This window comes from Anabas testudineus, chromosome 4, assembly GCF_900324465.2.
Source record: "Anabas testudineus chromosome 4, fAnaTes1.2, whole genome shotgun sequence".
NCBI classification, from domain to species: Eukaryota; Metazoa; Chordata; class Actinopteri; order Anabantiformes; family Anabantidae; genus Anabas; species Anabas testudineus.
This window is the reverse complement of record NC_046613.1, coordinates 19,466,023-19,490,372: the sequence shown is the minus strand read 5'-3', so window position 1 is coordinate 19,490,372 and position 24,350 is coordinate 19,466,023. Positions and strand designations below refer to the sequence as shown.

Genomic DNA, 24,350 nt, shown 5'->3' with positions numbered 1-24,350 from the left:
GTCTGTGGGTGTCTAATGTTGTGACAAACCAGCACACTGTGGTCTAAGGGGAAGAAAAGTATCTGCACTCCATCAGCTTCACGCCAAAGAGTGTTAAGACTGCTTTCCGTGACATGCAATCTGTGTTTTCATGCAAAAACCAAACAAAGCATGCACCCACACCTACCATAAAATATTACATATTACACTGCACCCACTACTTAACCTATTGACCTTTATCTTCATCATTTACTCAAAGATGGCTAGCCAATAGGAATTCTAGTGAGACAGGTGCACACAGCTGCCTACTCACTTTAGCCCTTCAGCCATCATAATCTCTTGTGTATGATGGCTATGAATACACTTGTATTCATTAAACACATATTTTCACAATAGTTTAAAACCATGCAGAGACCCAAAACAACACCAAGTTAAAGCAAACTGATTTTGTGTGTGTGTATGTATATGTGTATGTGTATGTATATATATATATATGTATATATGTATATATATATATATGTATATATGTATATATGTATATATGTATATATGTATATATGTATATATATATATATATATATATATATATATATATATATATATATATATACATATATATATATATATATATATATATATATATATATACACACACACATATATATATATACACACATATACATATATATATACACATATACATATATATATATATATATATATATATATATATATATATATATATATATATATATATATATACACACACATATACATATATATATATATATATATATACACATATACATATATATATATATATATACATATACATTATATATATATATATATATATATATATATATATACTTAAGCAAGGAAAACAACACAGCACTCCAGTGTATTATCTTCCACTGAAACAGATCTAGCCCTAAATCTAAACCAGCGAAACATAATGATAATAATCAACACACCCAACCTCAAACAAACATAAACAGCTCAGCACATCCATCCAAGCACACATAGCTCCACCTTTCCCCGAGTGAAGTAAACACAAGAGTGCAAGTTTGGCAGCGGAAACCCACATTTACAACTCTCTTCCTCCTGACACCATTTCTGACACACAGACGTTGTTCCTGTCAGCAGTGCTTTACTTACCCTCCGCTAGTGAGAGACACAACCACATATATGTAGATACACTTAAAGAGCAACTCTACATTAAATTGTCTGTGATGCGAAAGCCTTTTCTGGCTGACCTCTGGAATGAAAGGTTAAAATCTGTTGCCCTCGAGACCCCAATCAACATCACAGTCAAGTGTGGTGTTTCATACTTGCTACCACACCCAGCTGTGATGTAGCCTTGCACAAATGGAGTGCATAGTGAAGTGTTGTACTGCAAAGGGTGTAGTCAGAAAATGCAAACAATGTTATGTGCCAGGTCAAGCAGACGTTTCAGTTGCATTTAACATTTTTATACGGAGACATCCACTATTTATTATATTTATTTATTAAATGAGGAAACTTGCTGTAAACCAGTGAAATTACTCAATGCTGTATTTGTATGCAGTCCTCCTCTTCAAATTTCCAAACATGTAGTAGTGACAACATCTGTTTGCTCTGGCTAGTGGAAACAAAACACAAAAGCTAACAGAAAAAAAAAGTCACATTGGCATTAGCAGAATTCCTGCTGTTCACAGTAACTCTGCTTTTCTTTGTGCAACTGGTACAGAAACCTGTCTTTTATCACTTCTGTCACACTTGCGTGACACACTTTTTACCGCAACTGCTTTATAGGCCTTTAGTTACTGCATCAGGCAAAAAGATTGATGAACTGTCATAACTGTTTCATACCTGGATTCAAAATAGACACTTTAAAAAACATATTGATTTCCATTTGTCTGATCATCTGTGAATGTCAATATTGACCTTGCGCTGCATAATCCAGTAATGCAGACACTGTTAATTGATTGATGCTCTTATTTGAAGCTCAGCTGCTCTTTTTACAATTTAGATTTAACGTTGCTGGTTTAGCACCTGGTGTGATTTTTCACAGCTTTGATGCCATTCAGTCCAAAGATGACTCACTGGGACTGAAGGTAAGTGCTTAGTGAATCTCTAGTATTGTGTGGTTCTTTTATATCGTGTACTGGACAATACTGCACATGCTTTTAAATGAGGTTTAAAAACTATTCTGACTGTTGCTGCATTTGCAATTTCGTTGTACTGTTGTACCAAGTGTGACTGTACAATGACAATAAAGCTTTATCTTATCTTATCTTATTAAGCCTACCTCTAGGTTGTGGGGGACAGCAGTGGAGCAGCTGGAACTGGAGGTTGTCTGTGCGGAGACTCTGGCCTTCCAGGTGCTCCAGCAGCTCCCTGAGAGTTTTCCGCAACGTATCAGTGCCGTACAGGCGATATCCGTCAGGGACTACCTCGATCTGGAAGTTCTTATACTGGCGCACAGGATGAGACTCTCTCAAGTCAATCTAAAATCCAGAGAAAGGGGAGACAACAAAAAAGAACAGATTAGAAATAATAAAGAACATGAATAAAATGCAGAAGGGGAAAATAAGTTTTACATGAGAAGAACAGAGAGAACATGAAAGGGAGTAAGGTGATGAAAAACAGAAAATTAAAATACAAGAAAGAAAGATTAGGGATTTATCTTGTGTTTGTTCATTCAAAAATCATCCTTATGTCAGAAACATATACGTGTGTGTGTGTGTGTGTGTGTGTGTGTGTGTGTGTGTGTGTGTGTGTGTGTGTGTTCTTACAAAGATTCATATAACTCCAGTACAATGAATGAAGGCAATATTTGGTTTGGAGCTTCTGTGTGTGTCTCGGGTATGCCAATAGATTACTGAATTCTCTATTCACATTTACCAGAACATTGCAGGCATGCTTGTTACTACAGATTCCAATAAACAAAAATTATTTCATAGCATCTTTTACTGTAGCCACACTGCACTGTACAGAGTTCACACTAATTTTAGCTAATATGACAGTATGAGGACAGATGGCTTAAGATGGTCTTTGTGCACACAACATTTTTATAGCAGAGAGGCCTGTAGTCAGACAGACAATGGGTGGTTTTGATTCAGATCAAATCAAATTTTAAAAGGCCCTCACTTAAAGGGCTTTACATACAGCATCATCCTATGTCTTTAGATCCTCACATTGTAGGACGTCTTTAATCAGGAAGAAAATAAAGGTGAAGTTTACAAAACTCAACTCGCATATAGAAACATTCTTATATCAGCAAATGAGGAATGTTTTGTCAATATGTTTATATTTTATCCCTTTTATATCAGAACACATTCTAAATTCTGAGTTTATTCTAGCTGTTAAGTGATACAGATTTCTAATGTCTAATGAATAAATCTTTTTCCTTACCTCAGTGCAGACCACAGTGATGATGATGTACTGGTAGTCAGTGCAGCTCCAGCGCAGGATATAGGTGCCCTCTCCGTTGCCCTCCTGACGCAGCTTGTGGATGGCATACTCCGTACTGGAAACAGAAGAAATAGAATAAATAGGAGTAGCGGTGGAATTTTATCAAAAATAACCTAATGTTTTAAGGATAGTTAGGACCTTTTGTATGAAGTGTTATTTTCTTTTTCACTTTACACCGTTGACCAAACCAGTTTCTCTTTTATTAATTAATTTAGTTCTCGATCTACCAATGATCTATTTTGTCTGACTAAAACCTTTTTCAAATTACATCAACAGAATACTAGAACAAGAAAAGTGACTGAACCACAGAAAGATGATGGGAAGAATTAAAGGTGTCAAACCAGATGGGCCCATGGCAGCCGTTGTTGATGTTGTGCACAACTGATGCAGGTGCCACATCCTTGCACAGGTAGTGGTGAGCATCCACTGTCAGTCTGAAATACCCATCTACAAGGGCTGCAAAGGACAGAGCCTGAGCCTGAGAAGTCATCTGCAAATCCTGCAATCAGATGAAACAGAAAGATATTTTAATAAAAAGCAGGAGGTAAAGATATGTTGAGAGTAACAGCTATTATAAAGTAAAAATGTTTAACTGATAGGTGGTGACAAAGGTAATGAAGCATGACATGACAGGTTTAGTCATGACTAATGACATGAAGCAAGATACAAGCCTTGTTTTAACATGTGATTCCACATGAAACACAGTGCACTTTGGGTTGTTTGTCTCACCATCCTCTTGTTATCCTGTCTGTAGATGGTGACTGTAGCCTCCTTGATGACAGTGTGTGTGATCTCATGGAAGTCACAGAACACAACCCAGCCTTCGTTTGACTCTTTATTTCTGTCGGCCTTCTGTTTCCCATCCAGCTTGTTCTTCTTTGACTTTCCTTTTTCTTTGGGGATCACAGACGTCTATTTCAAAGATAAACAAAGCTGAGTTTCGTAAGAAAATAAACAAGTGCACTACTGACATCTGAAGTTTGTCCAACATAATTTGCAGCTTTACCGCTTTGGATTAATCAGTCTAACATAATTTGGATTTTTGTATGCCATTTTTTACATCAAAATATTAATTTAAATATACATATATTTCATATATTATAATCTTTATTTATTGTTGTACTTCTTTGGTAATACGATACCATCAGTAAATTGCACTAAAAGCTAAATTAATCTGTTAACCCTTATTATTCAGTGTATGACTCCCTAGATACCGGTAAATTATATGACACCACCACCTTACCTTTATGAAATCAGAGTAAAGCATTATTAACACACAGTTTCACTCACCGAAACATGCTTCTTCCTCCAGCATATGCCAGTGGTACCAGTAACCAAAACCTGCATGTCTTTGCTTGTCTCCATGTTCTGACTTTGGGTTTGGCCTTGGCCCTGATTGTAGTACCCTAGAAACAGCAGTCAACCATTATACTGCAGTAGTTACACATGAAGGCAAAATACTTACATCCCATAGATATAAAGCACATTGATCAGTTAAGACATATTTAGTTACATATTATGATAAGTGATTTCAGTTTGTTCTTGCACTTATCATATAGAGTTGCCAGAGAAATTCTTACTGTAGCTACTGTAAATTTACATTGGTCGTAAGCAAGTTCCTGAAGTTCTGGAGCAGTGCTTCATACACTGGTTGCAATAATTTAAGGTTTCTGTGATAAGTAGGTTAATGTGACATGTAAACACCTTGTTTCTTCTTTCACTTTTGGTTTTCAGCATCTGCACAAACTCACACAATCTTTTTGACGAATTCAGTGTCAACCAACTTTTTTTTTTTAGACACCTGTGGGTAGGACACCACAGATATTTTGCACGCAATACCAAAACAAACCACTGCCACATAGAGGTTGTAATTCAATATACCTGAATAAAATGCAGTAGGACTATATTTCTGTATTGTCCAATTATACTTAATAACGTAATAATAATAAAATTTGTTTTATCAAGATCCCTTTTATCTATTACAGGAATTACCTCAAAAAACAAATCATTAATCAAGAAATCATCTACAATGCCATGCAGTTCTAATGAAACTGCATTTCAGACAAAATCCCCTAATGAGCAGTTGCACGCCACAAACCTGCCATGGCTGCTGAGAACTTGTGGGTACTGCCTCATCATGTTCCAGAAATCTTACCATAGTAACCTCCATTGCAGAGGTCTCCTTCCTGTGTTACGCTGAGTGTGATGGGTTCAAACAGCTCAGTGCCAAGGCCACTGGTCAGACCCTCCAACGTGGCCAAGTACTTGATCTTCAGGTCATATGGTGTGATGTTGCTGTCCTTGACTGTGCGATGGTTGAACTCACTGAGAAATTTCTTGAAGACATTGTTGATGCGGATGCGTGTCAGAATGTTGCGCTGCTTAATGTTGCGGTTCAGTGAGTCTGGGATAAAACGCTTGTAGCTGTTGGGATTAAAAAAAGACAGAAATTTACAAACTATTTCCTTTGGTGCAGGTCTCATAATCTTTATGGTTAGATAAGGAAATAAAACGTATCCAGTGACTTCTAGGAAACTAAGTAGTATAGGATTAGTAGTCATCAATTATGACTTATGAATTATGAGTTATGTAAAGCTGTGTTTGTATATTTACAGGCTCTCTAAACTTCAAATGTAGATAATGATAATGTACAAGAGCATGTGCAATTTTCCTAGTATCAAATTTATTACAGAAAATACAGATGCACCCACTTAAAATTATTATCATTTTTTCAAATGCTGTGTGAAAACAATAGTATTTTTAGGTAAAATATGTATTAAGGCAATGTAATGTCACACCTTAATCCTTTACATATAAAGCCTGCAGTGTTGTCTTGCAGCCATCTCTTAAGAGTTGCATGCCACTAGATCAACTCTACTTTTAAAATATAACTCAAAATATTGTCACTGGAGCTAAATAGCTTACCACCACCTGGCTTGTTGAAAAGTCTTTACCATGACCATGAACAAGAAAACATTGTTGATTTTCCCCAGCATGAGATAACTACTGGATTAAATTCACAAGAAATACTGGTTGTTTGTGGACGTGCAATGATCTCAATCAAATCAGTGTTTACATCTCAAGTCTTTTCTAAGCATGTTATACACTATCCAAATAATAAATACAATTATTCATACAGCAGGTTTTTATTTGTCTGTACATGTACGTTCAAAAATGTTTTGTTTTGCCTCCACATTTGTTAAGGTTTCAGATCAGTCAAATTGCCACCCACAATCATTACCACTCTTCAATAAAGGGGTGTGTCTGTCTAGTAAAAGACTTCTGAGAGTGATGGTCTTATAGATATTTTTATGCATATTTGCTTATGTTTCCTCAAACATCACTCAGCACTCCCTTAAATATGGACAATCAGAATGACTTCTGGGTCGAGCAAGGATACAGGAGCGAGGAACAATCTTATAAAAGACTTGAGATGCACATGATGATACAAGCGCACGTCATATTTCCCACGTGTGTGAGTGTATGTGTAGGAGTTACCTGATTTCACGAGAAGCAGAGGGCAGAGGCATCTCCATATGCATGGCATAGTGAGTGATAGCAAGCACAGCCATGCCCAAACACTCGTTTTCAATGTCATGTTGCTCTGCTTCTGTCTGGCATGTTCTCAGTGGAATCACCCCCATCTGAAAGTCATGTTGGCCCTGCACGGCAGACATATATTTATATTTAGAACAAAGGAAACAACAACATGAAGACCTGAAATACCCTGAAAGATAATTATCATTTTGTTTTTATTGTGGCCATAAATCCTGTAAAAATGCCAAAAATGAAATTAACATTTACATCACCCTGTTTCATTTTCATGGACTTTACTAATTCAAATTTATCTGACTTCCTGAGTTACAAGTTCTTTCAGTGTTAGATTTTAATGTGTTTTGTTTATTTTGTTATATGCTATGTGATTTTGATTTTATTAAACTAAAAGAATTTAATCAACAACAGCAGGTTTAAATGACACTGAAGAGGTGTACCGTCTATCGCTGACCTTAAAGATGCACTTCCTGATATTGTTACATTTCCTTTCAGCTGTTGATGTTTTTAGTCTCAACTGCGAACTGAGTTAATGTTTGAGTTTTCAAAACAGAATGTACTTTCAAAATGTACTTGAAAAGAGGACATAACAAATACAAAAATACTTTTGGTTGAGCGAAAACTTTTTAGCTGGTCTGCCCAAATATTATCTTTATACAAGCAACAATGAGAAAGCCTAAGCCAAAATAATATACGCTAATACTTAGAAAGTTATTAGAAACTGATTGCAACTGAAGAACTGAGTACATAATCTAAATCCGAGGTAAGCACACACCTGGGCAAATAGGTACTCGAGAGAGGCAGCATCAAGTAGAGGAGTTCCCTCTGGTGCTTTCTGTGGGCTAAGTCCTCCTCTGAGTTTACTGATGCAGTGTCTCCAAACTGGAAACTCTCCTTCCGTGGTGCCATGCCAGTTTCTGAAAAAAAACCTGACGGAAGAGAACAGTCTTTATTGCATGGGTTTGGGAAAGCACAGGTAAATGTACACAGGTATTACATAATAGCATAAATACCGCTTTAGTATATACGTTTGCTGTTATATAGTTTGCTGATCTCATCTCCCCAAATGTATTCAAAACTAAGTTTTGAAATTACTTTCTAAAATTGAGAAAGATATTAGGTATATAAATAACAAACTAAGCCTCAAGTGTGCACTGATGAGATTCCAGGCTTTGGTGAAAGAGATGCCAGTTAGTGCTGGCATTTTAAAATGAGCAACTCTCCTAATATGACACTATAAAAATACCAATAACTACAAGATTAAAAAGAAGCAAAATTTCTGTAGCATTGAGCTGACTGCACACCTAACCATGTATGTGGAAGAAAACGAAAAAAGAAAGAAAACAAGAGGAAGTGCTCCATTATCTCCGGTATTATAAGCTGTGAGGACAGTTAATGCTCACTGAAACATTGCCTGGATTATGTATTTCCACTTTTCTCAGTTATTGAGTTATTATGTAAGATTACCCAGTCAGTGAGAATTTCGGTGCTGGGCTTTGGGTTTTTACCCATTTTCCTGTTTTTCTGAAGTGAAGCATTTTTCAGAGGAAATTCATGATCACTGTCTGTAAAGCGTCACAGACATCTGTCTATAGCCTTTCAAGTATTCAAAAACGGCACAAACTGTATTTTAGTATTTTAGTTTGGTGTCTGCTATAAGGATTGTGTGTGTATAAATACTTGACCACAACACACACACACCGTTTGTATGGAAGGCAGCATTAAATTATGCAAAGCATACAAGCACACACAAAATGCTCGCTTTTCTATCTCCACTAACTATTGTCAAAGCAGAGCACAGTTAAAGAGGAAGTGCAGTTGACACCAAAGTGATGTTGTTTTCCCTCTATGCACACAATGCTATCCAAGTTGTAAAATGGATTCTCTGAAGAGACATAATGCTTTTGAAAGAATCCAGGCTGATACAAATGTCACAACTCCAAAAATCTGTTTATAACAAGCATTAGAACAAAGGGTTACAACAATCAATCTAGTCTGTTATCATTGGCTCAAGTAATTAGACCATTAGCTTATTTTTGGCTAATGCCTATTTTTTAATAATGTTGAGTTGTATCCAGTTAAATGATATTACTCTGTCAACAGCCCCTCCAACATTTAACACCCAGCAGTGACATGCATACACCACCTGTCTCTACCTTATTTAATATTTACAACCTTTACAAAGAACAACAATGATGATAATCTTTGTTGTATCTTTACATTTCAGATGCCTGCCACTAAACTCTGGGGTAGTTGATGAATATAGAAGATGTATGCAGGACACTCTGAGGGCAGTTAGTCACTTACAAATATATCAAATGATTTTGTCCTGTAATTAGTTTAATTAGTATTTAATTAGTATAAAAGTAAATTATTTTTATGTAAGTAACATTATGGATCCTTTCTGCGATTCAAGCAAACCTATTTTGCTCTAACATACAGTGGCAAGAAAAACTTTGTGAACCTTTTGGAATTTCATGGTTTTCTGCAATAATTTGTCATAAAATGTGCTCTGATCTTCATCTAAGTCACAACAATAGAAAAACACAGTCTGCTTAAAACAATACTACACAAACATTATATGTTGAACATAACATGTAAACATTCACAGTGCATGGTGGAAAAAGTATGTGAACCTTTGGACTTAATAACTGGTTGACTCTTCTTTGGCACCAATAACCTCAACCAAACGTTTCCTGTAGTTGCAGATCAGACCTGCACAACGATCTGGAGTAATTTTGGACCACTCCTCTTCACAAAACTGTTTCAGTGTAGCAATATTCTTGGGATGTCTGGTGTGAATGGCTCTCTTAAGGTCATGCCACAGCATTTCAATCGGGTTGAGGTCAGGACTATGACTGGGCCACTCCAGAAGGTGTATTTTGTTCTGTTGAAGCTATTCTTTTGTTGAATTACTTGTATGCTTTGGGTCATTGTCCTGTTGCATCATCCATCCTCTGTGGAGCTTTAGTTGGCGGACAGATGGTCTTACGTTTTCCTGCAAAATGTCTTGATAAAGTCTGGAATTCATTTTTCCCTCTGCCATGTTTTACAGTGGGGATGAGGTTTTGATGTCGGTGTGCTGTGCCTTTTTTTCTCCACACATAGTGTTGTGTGTTTTTTCCAAACAACTCAATTTTGGTTTCATCTATCCACAGAATATTTTGCCAGTAGTGCTGTGGAACATCCAGGTGCTCTTTTGCAAACTTCAAACGTGCTGCAATATTTCTTTTGGACAGCAATGGCTTCCTCCGTGGTGTCCTCCCATGCATTCCATTCTTGTTTGATGTTTTCCTTATTGTAGATGTGTCAACAAAAATGTTAGCATGTGCCAGAGATTTCTGTTTGTCTTTAGCTGGAACTCAGCTATTTGTAGAAAGTCTGCCTTACCTTGTACACATGAACATCAAGGCATTTGGAGATACTTTTGTAACCCTTTCTAGCTTCATGCAAGTCAACAATTCTTGATAGTAGGTCTTCTGAGAGCTCTTTTCTGCGAGGCATGGTTCACATCAGGCAGTGCTTCTTGAAACCAGTAAACCCAAAACTGGTGTGTGTTTTTCTTTCAGCAACACATCCAATATCATCACACTGATTGGACTCAAGGTTGACTCACTCCTGGCTCCAATTAGCTCTTGGAGAAGTCATTAGGCTAGGGGTTCACATACTTTTTCCACCCTGCGCTGTGAATGTTACATGTTATGTTAAATAAAAACATGAAAACATATGTTTGTGTACTATTATTTTAAGCAGACTGTGTTTTTCTATTGTTGTGAGTTAGATGAAGATCAGAGCACATTTTATGCCAAATTATTACAGAAAACCATAAAATTCCAAAGTTTTTCTTGCCACTGTAACTGGTGTGTTGGTCATGTCCCGGACGTTTCGAACTAAAAGGAGCAATTTAGATAGACTGGTAAATCAACTCAGAGACAGCAACCTCAACAACTTGCCATATCATCCGATTGTCAATTAAAAATAAAATTAAAAGATACTTAAACTTGTGAACATCTTGCACCCAGAAACCAGTTCATGAACTCGCCAGTGGACTGACTGCCATTTGTCAAAATGTCACTGAATGACACTGAATCCAAACTAGATAGTCTTAAATACAGTTTCTCCAAGACAAGATCTCTTTGTTCTTCATTGTATCTGTTTGTTTGTTTCAATTTAATGGAATATATGGCTGACAGAAATGTATCATTTTATAAATGAATTCATAACTCTGTAGTTAGCCTGTGATGCCATTCTTACCTCATGCGATAGTGCAACTTGATACACGATTCATCTGTGATGTTAAACTCATGGTTGGGGGGGTACCATGTGCCGGTTGTCTCATTGTACAGGGCAAACAGATTGTGGCACAAGGGAGAGATTGCTAAGAAAGAGAAAAGAGATTTAAAAAAAAAAAAAAAAAAAAAACATGAATAAACAGGCCATTGTTAGTTAGAACTCAAAACAAGAGCAGTGGCAGAAGATAAACAGAAAGAGCTGTATGCTCCAGTACATCTATCTAACCTATTCATGTTATAAATCTGCAGTTGAATTATGGAACAATATTTGGTTCAGTTTTTTTATATAAAACTATTTCCATCTTTGCCCACTTAAAACAATCACTTAAATGTCTCATGGTTTTGTAGAGAGCAATAGCTCTTCTAAGAGCTCCTACAGTGGTACTAAAGTAATACAGAAAGTGATTCAAAGCTTTTGACCTACAGTTGTAATTGACTTAAAATGGTGCCATGTACTATTGGGAAGTCATATTCTCAAGGGAAGTCATTGATTCTCTAACAACCATGATGTCAATCTTATTTGTAATGTAATACATTTTATTTTACATCTTAGGACCTCTCAGTGTGGCTGGTAGAAGATATATATATACCTTAAAACCAGATGAATTATAGTAACTATAGTGGGAAACAATAATAAATATAATAGTTTTAAGTGCTGCAACTATTTCTTTCACACTTTCTTCAGTATTGGCAATAGTAGACCTTATAGACCTTATGAATAAGCAAAACAGGCAGTTCTTCATTTTGCCATCTAACGCGTCAGTCACTTACAGCATTTCTTGGCAGCTTCCACACAGAGGTCCTCGACAGTGTAGCATCCTTTGAAGTACTCTAGCTGGTGTACCTCTGGTAAGTAAAAATGGATCTCCAAGCCCCAGGTGTAAGTAGTAGAAGAGGTAAGTTGGGCCTTCCTGGTGGACCTCCTCATCTTTCCACAGAGTTGCCTGCCCAGCTCCATCACCCACAGAGTTGGCATTCAGACACTAGATATGTGAAGTGAAAAAGAAAAAAAATGGGGGAAGTAGGAACATTACATAACTTCTTTTTAGAGGTCATTTCATATTGTGTACTCCAATTTCAAGGAAAAGTCTGGCGATATTTTGTGGGTTTCTTAATGTCAACAAATTCCATTTAAAGACCAAAACTGAAAATGAATGTGTTTAAAAAATTTTTTTTTGTATTTTGTAACACAATGTGCTATATTTTGATGGTTAGTGGAATGATTAACATATTTCACATGTAACGCTAAGTTGCATTGAAAACATTAACTAATTAGCTTACATTTTCTATAAAAGTAATTTTCAAGAGACACCTGTGAGATCTTTTATTACCAGGTTAATCAAAAAGAGTGTGCATGTAGGCTGGTAACAGCCTCAAGTTAGAACTGTCACTTTCTGAGGAAATGAGTCAGTCAATCAAATATGTTCAGACATGTCACTGTAAGTATTGATAGACACTAATGCAACAACTATGCCTTTAAATATAAGTATAGCTTTGAGCCCAAATTGTGCAATTAACTATATATTTGATAATTTACTAATGAAATACAAGCTGTATATACTGTACATACTTCCACATCTGCACATATCAATGCTGCAGTATGGATATAATGCCATTTATTAAGCTACCTACTTAACTATCATTTACAAAACAAATCAACATGTATACTTGTTTCACTTCTACCTGTTTGTACATTCTGCCATATGGTGAGTTTTGTTTTGTGTGTGTCAATATTAGTCTTGCTTGTTACTATTATTGTGTGTAAGCTGAGAGCCAACCAGAGTCAAATTTCTTTTATGCGCAAACATACTGGGCCAATAAAGATAAATGGGATTCTGATTGAGTGGTGAGCTCAGCAAACAGCAGCAGACTCAAGAGAGAATTCATTAACCTGATGACTCATTAATGCCAAGCAGAGACCTGACACACACAACATAGTGATTTACCACTCAGCTTACGTAGTGCAACTAAAAATGACGTCAGCTTCTCAACTGAGCTGATGACATCAACGCAATACAGAGACTGCTGCTGCAGAGTTAGAGATTCACCGTGTCCACACAGCATCTCTGAGTGCAGCTTTGCTCTCAACAGTACAACACTTACATTTCCAGTGATATTCAAACATTTAGACACAAATGCTCATTCTGTTTTTATCATTTTCTACACTTGATTAATACTAAAGACAATAAAACTGTAGAAATTAACAACAATGAAATATCTCAAAGATTACAGGGGCAAACAACACAGATAAATGATTGGTTTCGGCTCATTCATGATTCATCCTGACAGCTGTCGTTACCACACACATTGAATATAGAAAGTAAAGAAATAGCAACATGGGCATGACATTGGCAACATTGCCCACCAGCAGGTCATGTGACCACATAGAGTGGTGCTCTTGAGACCTACATATCACCTCTTTATTCGTCGATACATGTACATTTAGATAATAAGCAAACTGCACACAAAAAGAAAAGGTTGTCACATTCACAATAATGTTAAATATTTAGTATTTAATTAAATTGTTTTTAATATTTAATGAAATCACAGTCTTTTGGTAACAGCGACTGCGATTAGATTATTCAGGCAGCACTATTACTACTTTTTTTTGCAGAATTAAAAAAATTGAATGCTGGATTCATGCAGTCTCCTGCAAAGAGTTGATGTTGGCATGCGTCTGCTACTTGGCCTCTGGCATACACTGATGTGGGCTCTAATTTGTGGCTCTGTTAACTGGCCATTTCGGAGGCTCCAATTAACTTATCTTCCGCAGCAGAAACAATGCTTGGTCTTCTTTTCCTAGGGTGTGGCCCTTTGAGAGCCAAAGTGATTCATCATTAACATTTGAAAGTTTTGCAAGTGCGCTTGAAGAAAGTATCAAAATTCTTGAAAATTTTCATGATTAGCTATTATTTAATGTCTGAAAGTATTGAGCGTCTCCTATCAAGCCCTAACATGGTTTCAGGCTGACATGCAAATACAAGCAGTTACACAAACAGTGTAAATGATTATTCAACACATTTTAATTTGGTGACTAACTCTCAAGCAAAATTGACAATTGGTTCCTTCTTTTCGATTGTGAGAGTTTGACAATTTGATGATTGTGTTGACAAGATAAAATTAGATATTTTGAAAACAGCAAAGCAATGTCACTGATAAACTACACCAGATGGATGTCAAACCATAACAACAGACAAAGAGCCACCCTGTGAACTGCAACCTATAGTTCAAGTAGTGTCTTTGTTCAACAATTTTATCACTTGTCCTTTTGCTGGTCATAACTTCCTATTAAACTCTTCCAGTAAGCTTAAATTGATCCTATGGAAATGAACTGCCAAGCTATTTTTAATTATGTCACCTGGTATATGCCAAACTTTAAGCATAACCACAGATAAGCCTAGCAGTTGATCTGCTACATGTGCTATCTTCTAACAGTCATCATTTTCATTTATTGCTGCTGAATTTCTCGAGAAGAGGTTTTCAGTGAGTCACGCCTTTTGCAGTGAGTGACTGAATCACTCTTCCTCTTTCTACCTAATCCCAACCTTATGCTTCTGAATGCTGTTTTACTACATTAAAATGTAAAAAATATTTATATTTTATTTGTTTGGGATTTTATGTTAAAAGCTATCTTTAATAAAAGACATGATCAGCACTAGTTCAGACTGGTAGCATTGATCTAATGCCATTTCTACTACTATTGTGCAATCATTAGAAATATTCAATTCAGAAAAAAAGTGTTCAGCAACATCAGTCAGCATGTCTCTACATGCTCCTATTCCGAATAAGGCAGAACTATAATTTCTATTCAACACAAATGAAACCTTACAGTAGTTTAATATGTAACTAATAAACATCTAGCCAACAGCTGTGTGTGACTCAGCAGTCATGACAGGTACTGGTGCCACTTGTCTGTTTCCCAGAAAGAAAAAGTACAAATAGATTGAAGATTAATTGGTAAGACTGTATATCAGCAAACAGAAAAATTAACCAAAACAAAATCTGAGAAACATTTTTTCAAAAAATAAATAAATAAATAAAAAATAAAAAGGCTTCTTTGATTAGAGAATGGTAATTATTGTTCTCGTTCAAAAACAAAAATATGAATTCAATTGTTTCAGCTCTTTACTGTTTGTTGTCACTTAAACATGGTGTATCTAGAGTACACATGTTTGTGATTTAGCAGCTTGGGGGTTAGATGCTAATGCTTTCTAATGCTTTTACATGTTAAGGCAGCAACAAATTATTACTTTAATTCAATAATAAAGTTACTAATTAATAATCTGTAGATTATTTGTTTGAATAATCCGTTTATGAAAAGAACAAAATAAATAAATATCTATGGATGATAGAAACATATAACTTGGTGTTGTTTACTGTATTCAATTTAATTCTTGTCTATAAATTATTGTATTTACACCGAAAGACAAAAACAAATCAACAGCTGCAAGTTACTATTGTTATTTTATATGCCTGCTAATTAGTGATAAACTGGAAACTAATTCAATAATTAATTGATTTTTATTGATTTGTATAAAATTAAATAAATACATAATGTGTGTGATGTGTTCAAGTAATCAAAACAATGTGTTCACAGGCACCAACTAACTGGCAGATCTAGTAACTAACTTGTAGTGAGGCAATGCTTAGAAGTAGTAATTAATTAGTTGATTGACAGAAAATTAATCTAACCCTTTTGATTAGCAACTGTCAATCATTTTCAATCTTGTTTTAAAGAAAACAAAGTCAACATTCTCTGGTCTCAGTTTTCAAAATGTGTTTATTTTTTGGCTTCCTTGTCAATTGACTTAATTAATCAAGATAATAAACAACACATTAAAATTAAACATTAAAATGAATGTTAGTTGGTTAGTAGGGTTGACCTATGAAAACGTTACTATGTTGGTTGAGTGAATGAAACGTTAAGCTACAGGCAATGTCAGTGAGATAGGAAATGCTACATCTGGATTGAAATCCTAGAGGTAGCAGTATTTTGGATTTCTCTGTAGAGTCTGCTAAAATCTTTTTGAGAAACGTTTTTGTGCTTCAGTTCCAGAAAATGATTTGAATGGTCAAAAACAGTCAAAAACATATCTAAATGGACTTTTGTGTCCCCTACCTATTGTACAACAATGGCAGCATAGCATTCTTCAATCACAGAAATTCAATTATTTCTGCTTGATAAATACATTTGGGAGCACTCTTATTTATTGCAATTTTACAATGAGTGGACAGAGAGTGCCTGAGTGTAGCAGAGCAGGGAGAGGTAGGGTTAGGTGGAATGAGTGGATTGATTGCAAGTCTCATAATAATAATAATGCAAGCTTAAGTTTCTTTGGTTTGCAGCTTTAATTAAAGCACTGGCTAAAATTTTGTTCTACTTCTTTTTATTTCACATCACTGATGTGAACCAAACCTGAACACAAGGCTATTGTTTTCAGACACTGCGTCTCTGCTTTTCACAGATAATGTGGTTGTGGTGAGGTGGCCTCCATTAGACCATGACTTTCCAATGTGCACTGGAGCAGCTTAAGGTCTAGTATGAACTGGCTAGATGCGTTCACATTTGGGGGAAAGAAAGAAGCATGGTACAACAGCAAAACACATGGCAAATATATATATACTTGTGTTGTGCTGATCCTATCTGCTGAAAGGGAGTGTTTTCAACATGCCATCTTGCTTGCTTTAATTCTCTGTATTAAATTACTAGTACTTTTTACTTGAAAACCCTGTCTAATTGATGAGAAGACTGTCCCTTCTTAATGAAGGTTTTGCCTATTTACACTAAACTTTGAAAAGCTGCCAGTGTTCATTTTATACAGATACTGGCCCCCCGTTATTAGCAGCATTTAACATAACATCAAAAACATAATAACAACTGACAACCTTCTTCTGCTGCCTTCTTCCAAAGATCTGCAGGTCACAATGGTCCTTTGCTAGTCTTTCCAAATATCCAGCGAAGTGTTGCATCTGATAGCTTAAACACGTTGCTCAAACACACCCAATCCTAATTGTAATCATTAACACACTGAACACAGTGTATGACAACTACACTTGATTTTGAATCACAGTGTAAATGCTGTGGCAAGAAAAAGTATGTGAACCTTGAATTTCATGGTTTTCTGGATTCATTTGTCATAAGATGATCTGATCTTTATCTAAGTCAGGAGTATTAACAAATATAATGTGCCTAAAGTAATAACACTACAAATAATCTGATCTTTAATTGCTGGTTAACGCCCACTTGGCAGCTTCCTGTAGCTGTGGCTCAGACCTGTACATTGTTCAGGAGGAATTTTAGCCCATTCTTTCTACAGAACTGCTTCAGGTCCATCATATCCTTTGGACATCTCATGTGTATGGCTCTATTCAAGTCATTCTATACCATCTCTATTGGGTTGATCTGGTCTCTGACTTGGCCACTCCAAAAGGTGGATTTTGGTTTTCTGAAGCCATTGTGTTGTGTGTTATGGTCATTGTCCTGTTGCATCACCCAGGTTCTACAGCGTTTCAGCTGAGGTACAAACATTCTTACAAATTCTGAAGAATTTTTTGATATGCCAATCACTGCAAGCTGGCCAGGCCTTGATACAGCAAAGCAGGCCCAAATCATAATGTTTCCTCCACTACACTTTACAGTTGGGATGATGTTTACATGATTATATACTATCCGCTTTTTATGCCAAATGTAGTGCTTTGTGTTCTTTCCAAATACTATATACTTTGGCAAACATCAGGTGTACAGCAATGTTTTTAGTAAGCAGCAGCTACCCCGACATCACAAGGTAATCCTTTCCAGCTTTATGTAAATCAACAATACTTGATCATAGATCCTCTGAAAGCTTCATTTGGCGAGGTATACCTCACATAAGCATATTTATATAACAGTGTTTTTTGTCAGTCAAAGTAGCTCTAGTCCACACCTCCAAACTCATTTTCTTAACTTACGCTAACTCCTGACTCCAATTAGCTTTTTTGAGTTTTTTTTCCCCATAGGGTTTGGATATTTTTTTCACTTACACTGTGAGGGTTTTATGGTTGATCTCAATAAAGACATGAAAGATCAGAATGTTTGTTATTATTATTGTTATGTTTGTATTAACATTATATTTGTTAATACCTTTGATTTAGATGAAGATCAGATCACATTTTATGACAAATTAATGCAGAAAACCATGAAATTCCAACAAGGTTTACTTTTTCTTGCCACTGTGTGTGAGACAGTCTCCCAGGAGAAACAACCACCTCCACCCGCCCAGAGTCTTTGACATTATCTAATGCTACCTCCCAAGATGGCTTAAAAAAGAGTCACCTTGAACACCAAGATATGGTGCCTTTTTTTACAGAATCGTAAAGCAGTATGTTAGCATGGTAAACCTACCTTGAAAAGGCAGTGTAAAAGGAGCTATTATATTAACACATGAGCTCAACTTAACATTGCTCTGTTTAATGTCTAGTCTGACTGACTTATACATTTGCATTCTCCCATTAAAACCCTTCTGGATAATGTCTAGAGATGTTCAGGGTTCCAGAGTATGTCTGAAAATTGCTTAAGTCTGATACCTCCATCTCCCCAGCAAATGCTTGATTGCTCTCTTTGAGTTTGGAATGAGTCATTGTCCCAAATGAAGACGTTCAAGTATGTCAGGGTCTTGTTTACAAGTGAGGGCAATGTTAATAACCGGATTGGTGCAGCATCACCAATACAGTCATTGTACCGTACCATTGTAAAAAAAAAAGGGAGTATGCCTGTGGTCATGAGTTTTGGGTGGTAAGAATTAGGTAGCAAATAGATATGGGTGAAGTAAGTTTCAGTATGACTCAGTAGACTGAGGATTAGAGACAGGGTAAGGAGTTTGGACATCCAGAAGCAGATCGAAGTAAAGCTGCTGGTCGTTTTTTTCCCCTCTTTTGAAAAAAACTGTGATTTCTGCACCATGTTTGTATCACTGTCACGTTGGAAAATTTCTTGATTCAAGTCATCTTTACATTCTGTATTTTATTCAGTATTTGGGTTGACAAACTTGCTTTGATAGTGCCATCTATGAATATCATGCCCCCTACACCTTTTACACTCACCTCCAGAGAGAGTCCAACTGGCACTCTGCTGGCTCTTTGCCAAAAATTGTGGATTCCATCTAACTGATTTTGGTTTCATCTGACTAATGACCTGCCAGTGTTCCACAGATTTCTCTTCATGTTGTTTAGCAGAGTTCAAACTTGCAGTTTTGTGCCACTTGTCCACTCACTTGATCAGTCACTGAAACACCACCATCCAAGTGAGAAGAACTTACCAGCCCATTTTTCCAATGACAGGCTACACAAATTGCTTTGGTGTCCACATGTTCTTTAACAAATTTGTCCATGAATATTGTCAATATCATTTTTGTTGCACAAATTCCAGGTAAAATAGCTTTTGTTGGATTGAGTTTGTAGTTTAGGGCCCTATTTTTAATGTATGTTATATTACATGTCAGTCAATTTTATAAACCTAAATATGAGTTTATAAATGAGGGGAGAGTCTACTTTGTTAAAATTAAAACATATATTGGTGTAATTTTTTCTGACTTAAGATTTATTTTTAAATGACAATTTAGTTTATTAGTTTTCATTATATTTTAAACAAATGTGTTATACTTTGTCTAAAAAGAAAACGCAGTGGGCAGACAATAGACTGGTAGTACATTTACATCACAAATTTAAAATAGTTTGGTTATTACAACAAAAGGTGAAGTAAGAGATCATTCAGTGCTCTCATGTTAAATATCATGTTATCATATAACTGCATTAAGTTTTCTTTTATTCAAGTTAAATTAAATTATAAAGCTTAAAAAGTGGGAAAATCAAAGAACTACAAACATGGTAATTATCCTATATCTATCTATATCAGATTAGTAATTAAATGTTGACTAATTCTACATTTGTAGCAGCCTATTTTGTGTGGGCAGAATTATTAGTCATTAGTTAAAAAAAAACATGTATATTTATTTTTAATGTACTTTCATTTTTAATAAAGGTTCCTTCTGTTTTTTTATGTGGATATGAACAAAATGAAAATTAAATAAAATTGTGTTGGTAAAGTGCTTCAAACATTTAAAAACTGTGTCTGTGTGCGCATGTGTACTAGTCTCAGGAGGAACCCCCTCCTTTTGTCAGCCTCAAATGTGTGTGTGAAGTCCCTTATGCATCACTTGTAGAGTTCTCATGATTTAGTACAGTATTTGCGAAACAAGGAGAACTGCAGATGTGAGTTCTAATCTGAGTCTGAGTTGCAATCTTGAAATGTCTTATATGGAGAAATAAAACACCATTGAAGATAATTACCATTTTAAAAAAATCATAGAGAAAAAATATTCACATTTAAGTATCTTTCTTTTTGAAAATATATAAAAATAAACTTGGATGATTGAGGCAATGTCCATTTGTTCTGTTAACTATTTTTTATTTAATCCATCTTCACTGTGTTGGAGAAGGGTCCTTCCACCCCCAGTGGACCATCTGGTCCAAGAAAGTAAAATCTGACAATGTCATTACATATTTTGATAATAACTTCATGTTCTTAAAATGCCTATAAATCATTTGCTTCCAGCTTCTCAAATGTGAATTAACTTACAAACTAGATGTCCCCTTGGACCTGAGAATTTTCAACATTTTACAGACAAATGACAATTGATTAATTGAGAAATCAAATCGCACAGTCCCAACAGCAAATTTACTTAAATCCATGGTCTGAAATAGGGAAATCTTTTAACACTCCATGACAGAAGGTAGACGCCTGGAGACATACTGTCGGTCTATATAATGAACTGTTTTCGCTTTCAGTTTTCCACATAGTAGACCGATACGTGTTAATATGCATAAAGTAAAACAGCAATACAACACAACAGCCTTGAAATACCTAATTTACTGAATGTTAAATTTCTAGATCTGACATTTGTCTTAGGAGGATGTCAAACTTGTTGTGGTGTAAGTTAGCAGGACAGTGTTAGTGATGGAGTTTTTGTATTGGATTGCATCAGATTATAATACCATCCTGCTGCTTTGTTCCCACTCTGTTCCCTGTGATATTGTATATTCATGAACCATTTTTTTTTCTGACCAACATTTATCTGCCTGTACCGAACATGGATGGATGCGATCGTGCCAAGTGGGCTGGCGCTGGCTGACATTAGCTTCTTAGCCATTTACTTGTTCAAACCAAGCAGCGAGTGGGCTTTTTTTTTTTTTTTTCTCCCCCCACTTGACAAGAACGGGGAAAGATAACAAACGTGTGGATGTGTCCATCGGACCAGAAGCCGGGCTTTAATACCGATGGAAAAGTAAACCAACAAACGGTTATTTACTCACCTAGCAAGTTTAGCCAGACAGCTGGCAAGTTACTTCCGTTCCGTTTAGTACATTAGACGCTTCGACCAAGTTGAAGCTCCTTTCTAGAAGAATTTAAAGTATCACACGTCGGCGGTTTGATTCCGGAACTTCCCAAGAAAATATCCAGTATCCAGACGTAAAAAATGTGAAGTTAAATCCACGGACTGTCGTGATATTCGAGAGTCTCTTCGGAGACGCAGTGCTCCTCTCTGCTTGCTAACCCTTCCTGTCAAGCATCGCCCCTTCCCGAAAACAACGCAATAGAAGGCGGAAGACCGCGGCCGCTGATTGGCTGGTTGTCCCGTCACTCACGATGACGACATTTGCCCCTATTCTCACTCACCAAAACACTGGGGGTGGGCGGCTGTACTTATAAGTACTTATATTGGTAGTATTTATGTTTTCATTGTACTTCTACTCCACTATAAATCAAGAGGTGACAAACTACTAAGTCCATTTACTGAAGTACTGTACTTAGTACTGTGCACAATTCTGAGGCAGGATATTAGTGTTTTACTGCTTTTTTTCCCATTTGTCCCAGTTCTGTAGGCTACTTTTACTCCACTACAGTTCAAAGGGAAATATGGTACTTTTCACTCACTACATTTAATTAACAGCTCTAGTTTGGCTACTTTTTGCAAATGCAGATTCTAGTCTTTAAAAATAAACTAAAAACTAAACCAATAAATGATGATGTGCTGTTATGGATTAAACTACTTTTAACCAGAAAATGGTTAAAAGTAGCTTTAAGTCTAGACACCAGCTGCTGTCTTTGTTCCATGTCAAATCTCTGGATAACAGAGATCTTTGGTGTAAATTTTTTACTACTAGAAAATTTAATTTGCCAAGTTTTTCACCAATAAATATTTTCACCTCTCTCTCTAAACTCGAGGTTGCATTTCTGAATAGAAGAAACAAAATACATGTTGGGTCATTTTCCTAATTAAACTCTAAGAAATAGTTTTTTTTTAGTCATTCTGTCCTTGATTCTATACATAAATCTAACTCAACAAGCTCTGACCCTTTCAGTTTTCTGCAGAAACATTTTTCAGATCTGTGCTTGACTTGCTCATTCACAATTATTAACTGCATCAAAAAGCAAAAAAACAGCATTTAAACATGAACCAAAATATAAACACTTTATATTTGTTTGTTTTGATTAATTTTATCTGTCCAGATAAATCATTTTCTTAGTGGAGTACTTTGGAGTAGATTTTAGAGCAAGTACTTAAACTTGAGCAAAGAATTTGAATTGTTACTTTATCTGTAGTGAAGTACTTTTCTTAATAATCAATTAATAGGAGAAATCAACAAGGAACTAATGTGTTGTAGGAAATGATGAGGTTTATGTGATGTTGCATCTTTTCTTTTGGAGGATGACCTGCTGATCATTCTGTGCAGATTTTACATTCATGCCTCCAAATTGTCTGGCATCAATTCATGTTCTCATCATTTCATTGGATAAAGATGTGAGAAAAGTAAAAATTAGAAGACTTGTAATATTTTAAATGAACATTATTTTATCTAAACTTTAAAATGAATTCCAGTGAATTTGCTCCACTTGAATGTATAAACTTTTCACTTTTACCTTTTTATTGTAAATAGTTTTAACTAAATAGACTCTCTAGGTGGTCAAAACCAATTTAACAGGCTCTACCTGTCCACACAGATCATGTATTTTGTTCCTGGTGCCTCTTTGTCTGTTTTCCCTTCATTTTCACCTTTAAATCACAAATACACACATGTTCTTCATCACATAACCTCAGCATTTCCAGAACAAACCCACCCTTCCTTCCTTCACACCTTAGGCTACACACAGTGTGTGTGTGTGTGTGTGTGTGTGTGTGTGTCTGCATGATAAGAACTCATTCCACAATTGTTGTTAAAATGCATTTTCCAGCTGCTGCCATAACAATTAAGAACATGTATCCTTTGCCAGAGCAAATCACAATCCCCCAGAAGCCACGCTTGGATTCAGTTTAATTTGAATCTGAAGTAGAGTTATTGAGTTGTCAGTGTTCTGATGTCCACTAACTCTTCAGTTACTCTTAGCTTAATAGGTGCTTAAAGTGATACTGTGGTGTGTACTTTAGGATTGTTTTGTGATTAGGTGCATTATACGACACATGAACTAGGATCAAATTGAACGGGAAACTTTTCAATAGCTAAATAACTTTATAAACTGAAAAACATACATGACAAAAATAGGAAAAGGGAAGGTATAATTTTAAAATTACTTAGTAGCAAGCAACCAAAAAGAATGCATTTCTGTGTTGGTACAGTAGAACACAGTGAATTGTTACTGTTGTTGAGTAAATAAAGTTGGAAAAATTGATACTTATATCTGCTTGTGATGTGTTATTACAACTTGTGATAAGTGGAGTGAAGAAATCATATTTCTTACAGAACTCTGTTGCAGGTCATAATCGGTCAATTTATCATCCACATTCTGAGTTCACAGCATCCAAACCTTGCTGTTAGTGAATGTTTTTATTGTTGAACTTGAAGTTAAAACTTAAAGAAGATCTAAAGAACAAAACAGCGAAAAAAACTTTTTATTTTATATGTGAGTTTAATTTGAATAATTTACTTGAATACTTTACTTAATGAACTTCAGAGGACAAAGTTTATACTATTTTATATTGTATTTTGTGCAAGTTTCACACACTAAAAGTAAAGCGACAGTGCTTTTAAAATGATGCC

At 35.7% G+C, this 24,350-nt stretch overlaps 1 protein-coding gene across 1 annotated transcript in view; it reads right to left on the bottom strand.

Moving 5' to 3' along the window:
* Positions 1-21,883, bottom strand: part of jak1 (Janus kinase 1) — a 33,259-nt gene extending 11,376 nt beyond the window's left edge. The window contains exons 1-11 of the mRNA XM_026346184.1: positions 21,627-21,883; positions 12,051-12,262; positions 11,242-11,365; positions 7,763-7,916; positions 6,934-7,097; positions 5,591-5,859; positions 4,726-4,841; positions 4,165-4,347; positions 3,777-3,934; positions 3,376-3,490; positions 2,270-2,468 (exon numbers count right to left, since the gene is read on the bottom strand). Coding sequence (XP_026201969.1) covers positions 2,270-2,468; positions 3,376-3,490; positions 3,777-3,934; positions 4,165-4,347; positions 4,726-4,841; positions 5,591-5,859; positions 6,934-7,097; positions 7,763-7,916; positions 11,242-11,365; positions 12,051-12,255 — 1,687 coding nt within the window. The 5' untranslated portion in view covers positions 12,256-12,262; positions 21,627-21,883. The remainder of the gene's footprint in view (positions 1-2,269; positions 2,469-3,375; positions 3,491-3,776; positions 3,935-4,164; positions 4,348-4,725; positions 4,842-5,590; positions 5,860-6,933; positions 7,098-7,762; positions 7,917-11,241; positions 11,366-12,050; positions 12,263-21,626) is intronic.
* Between the last annotated feature and the right edge of the window lie 2,467 nt (positions 21,884-24,350).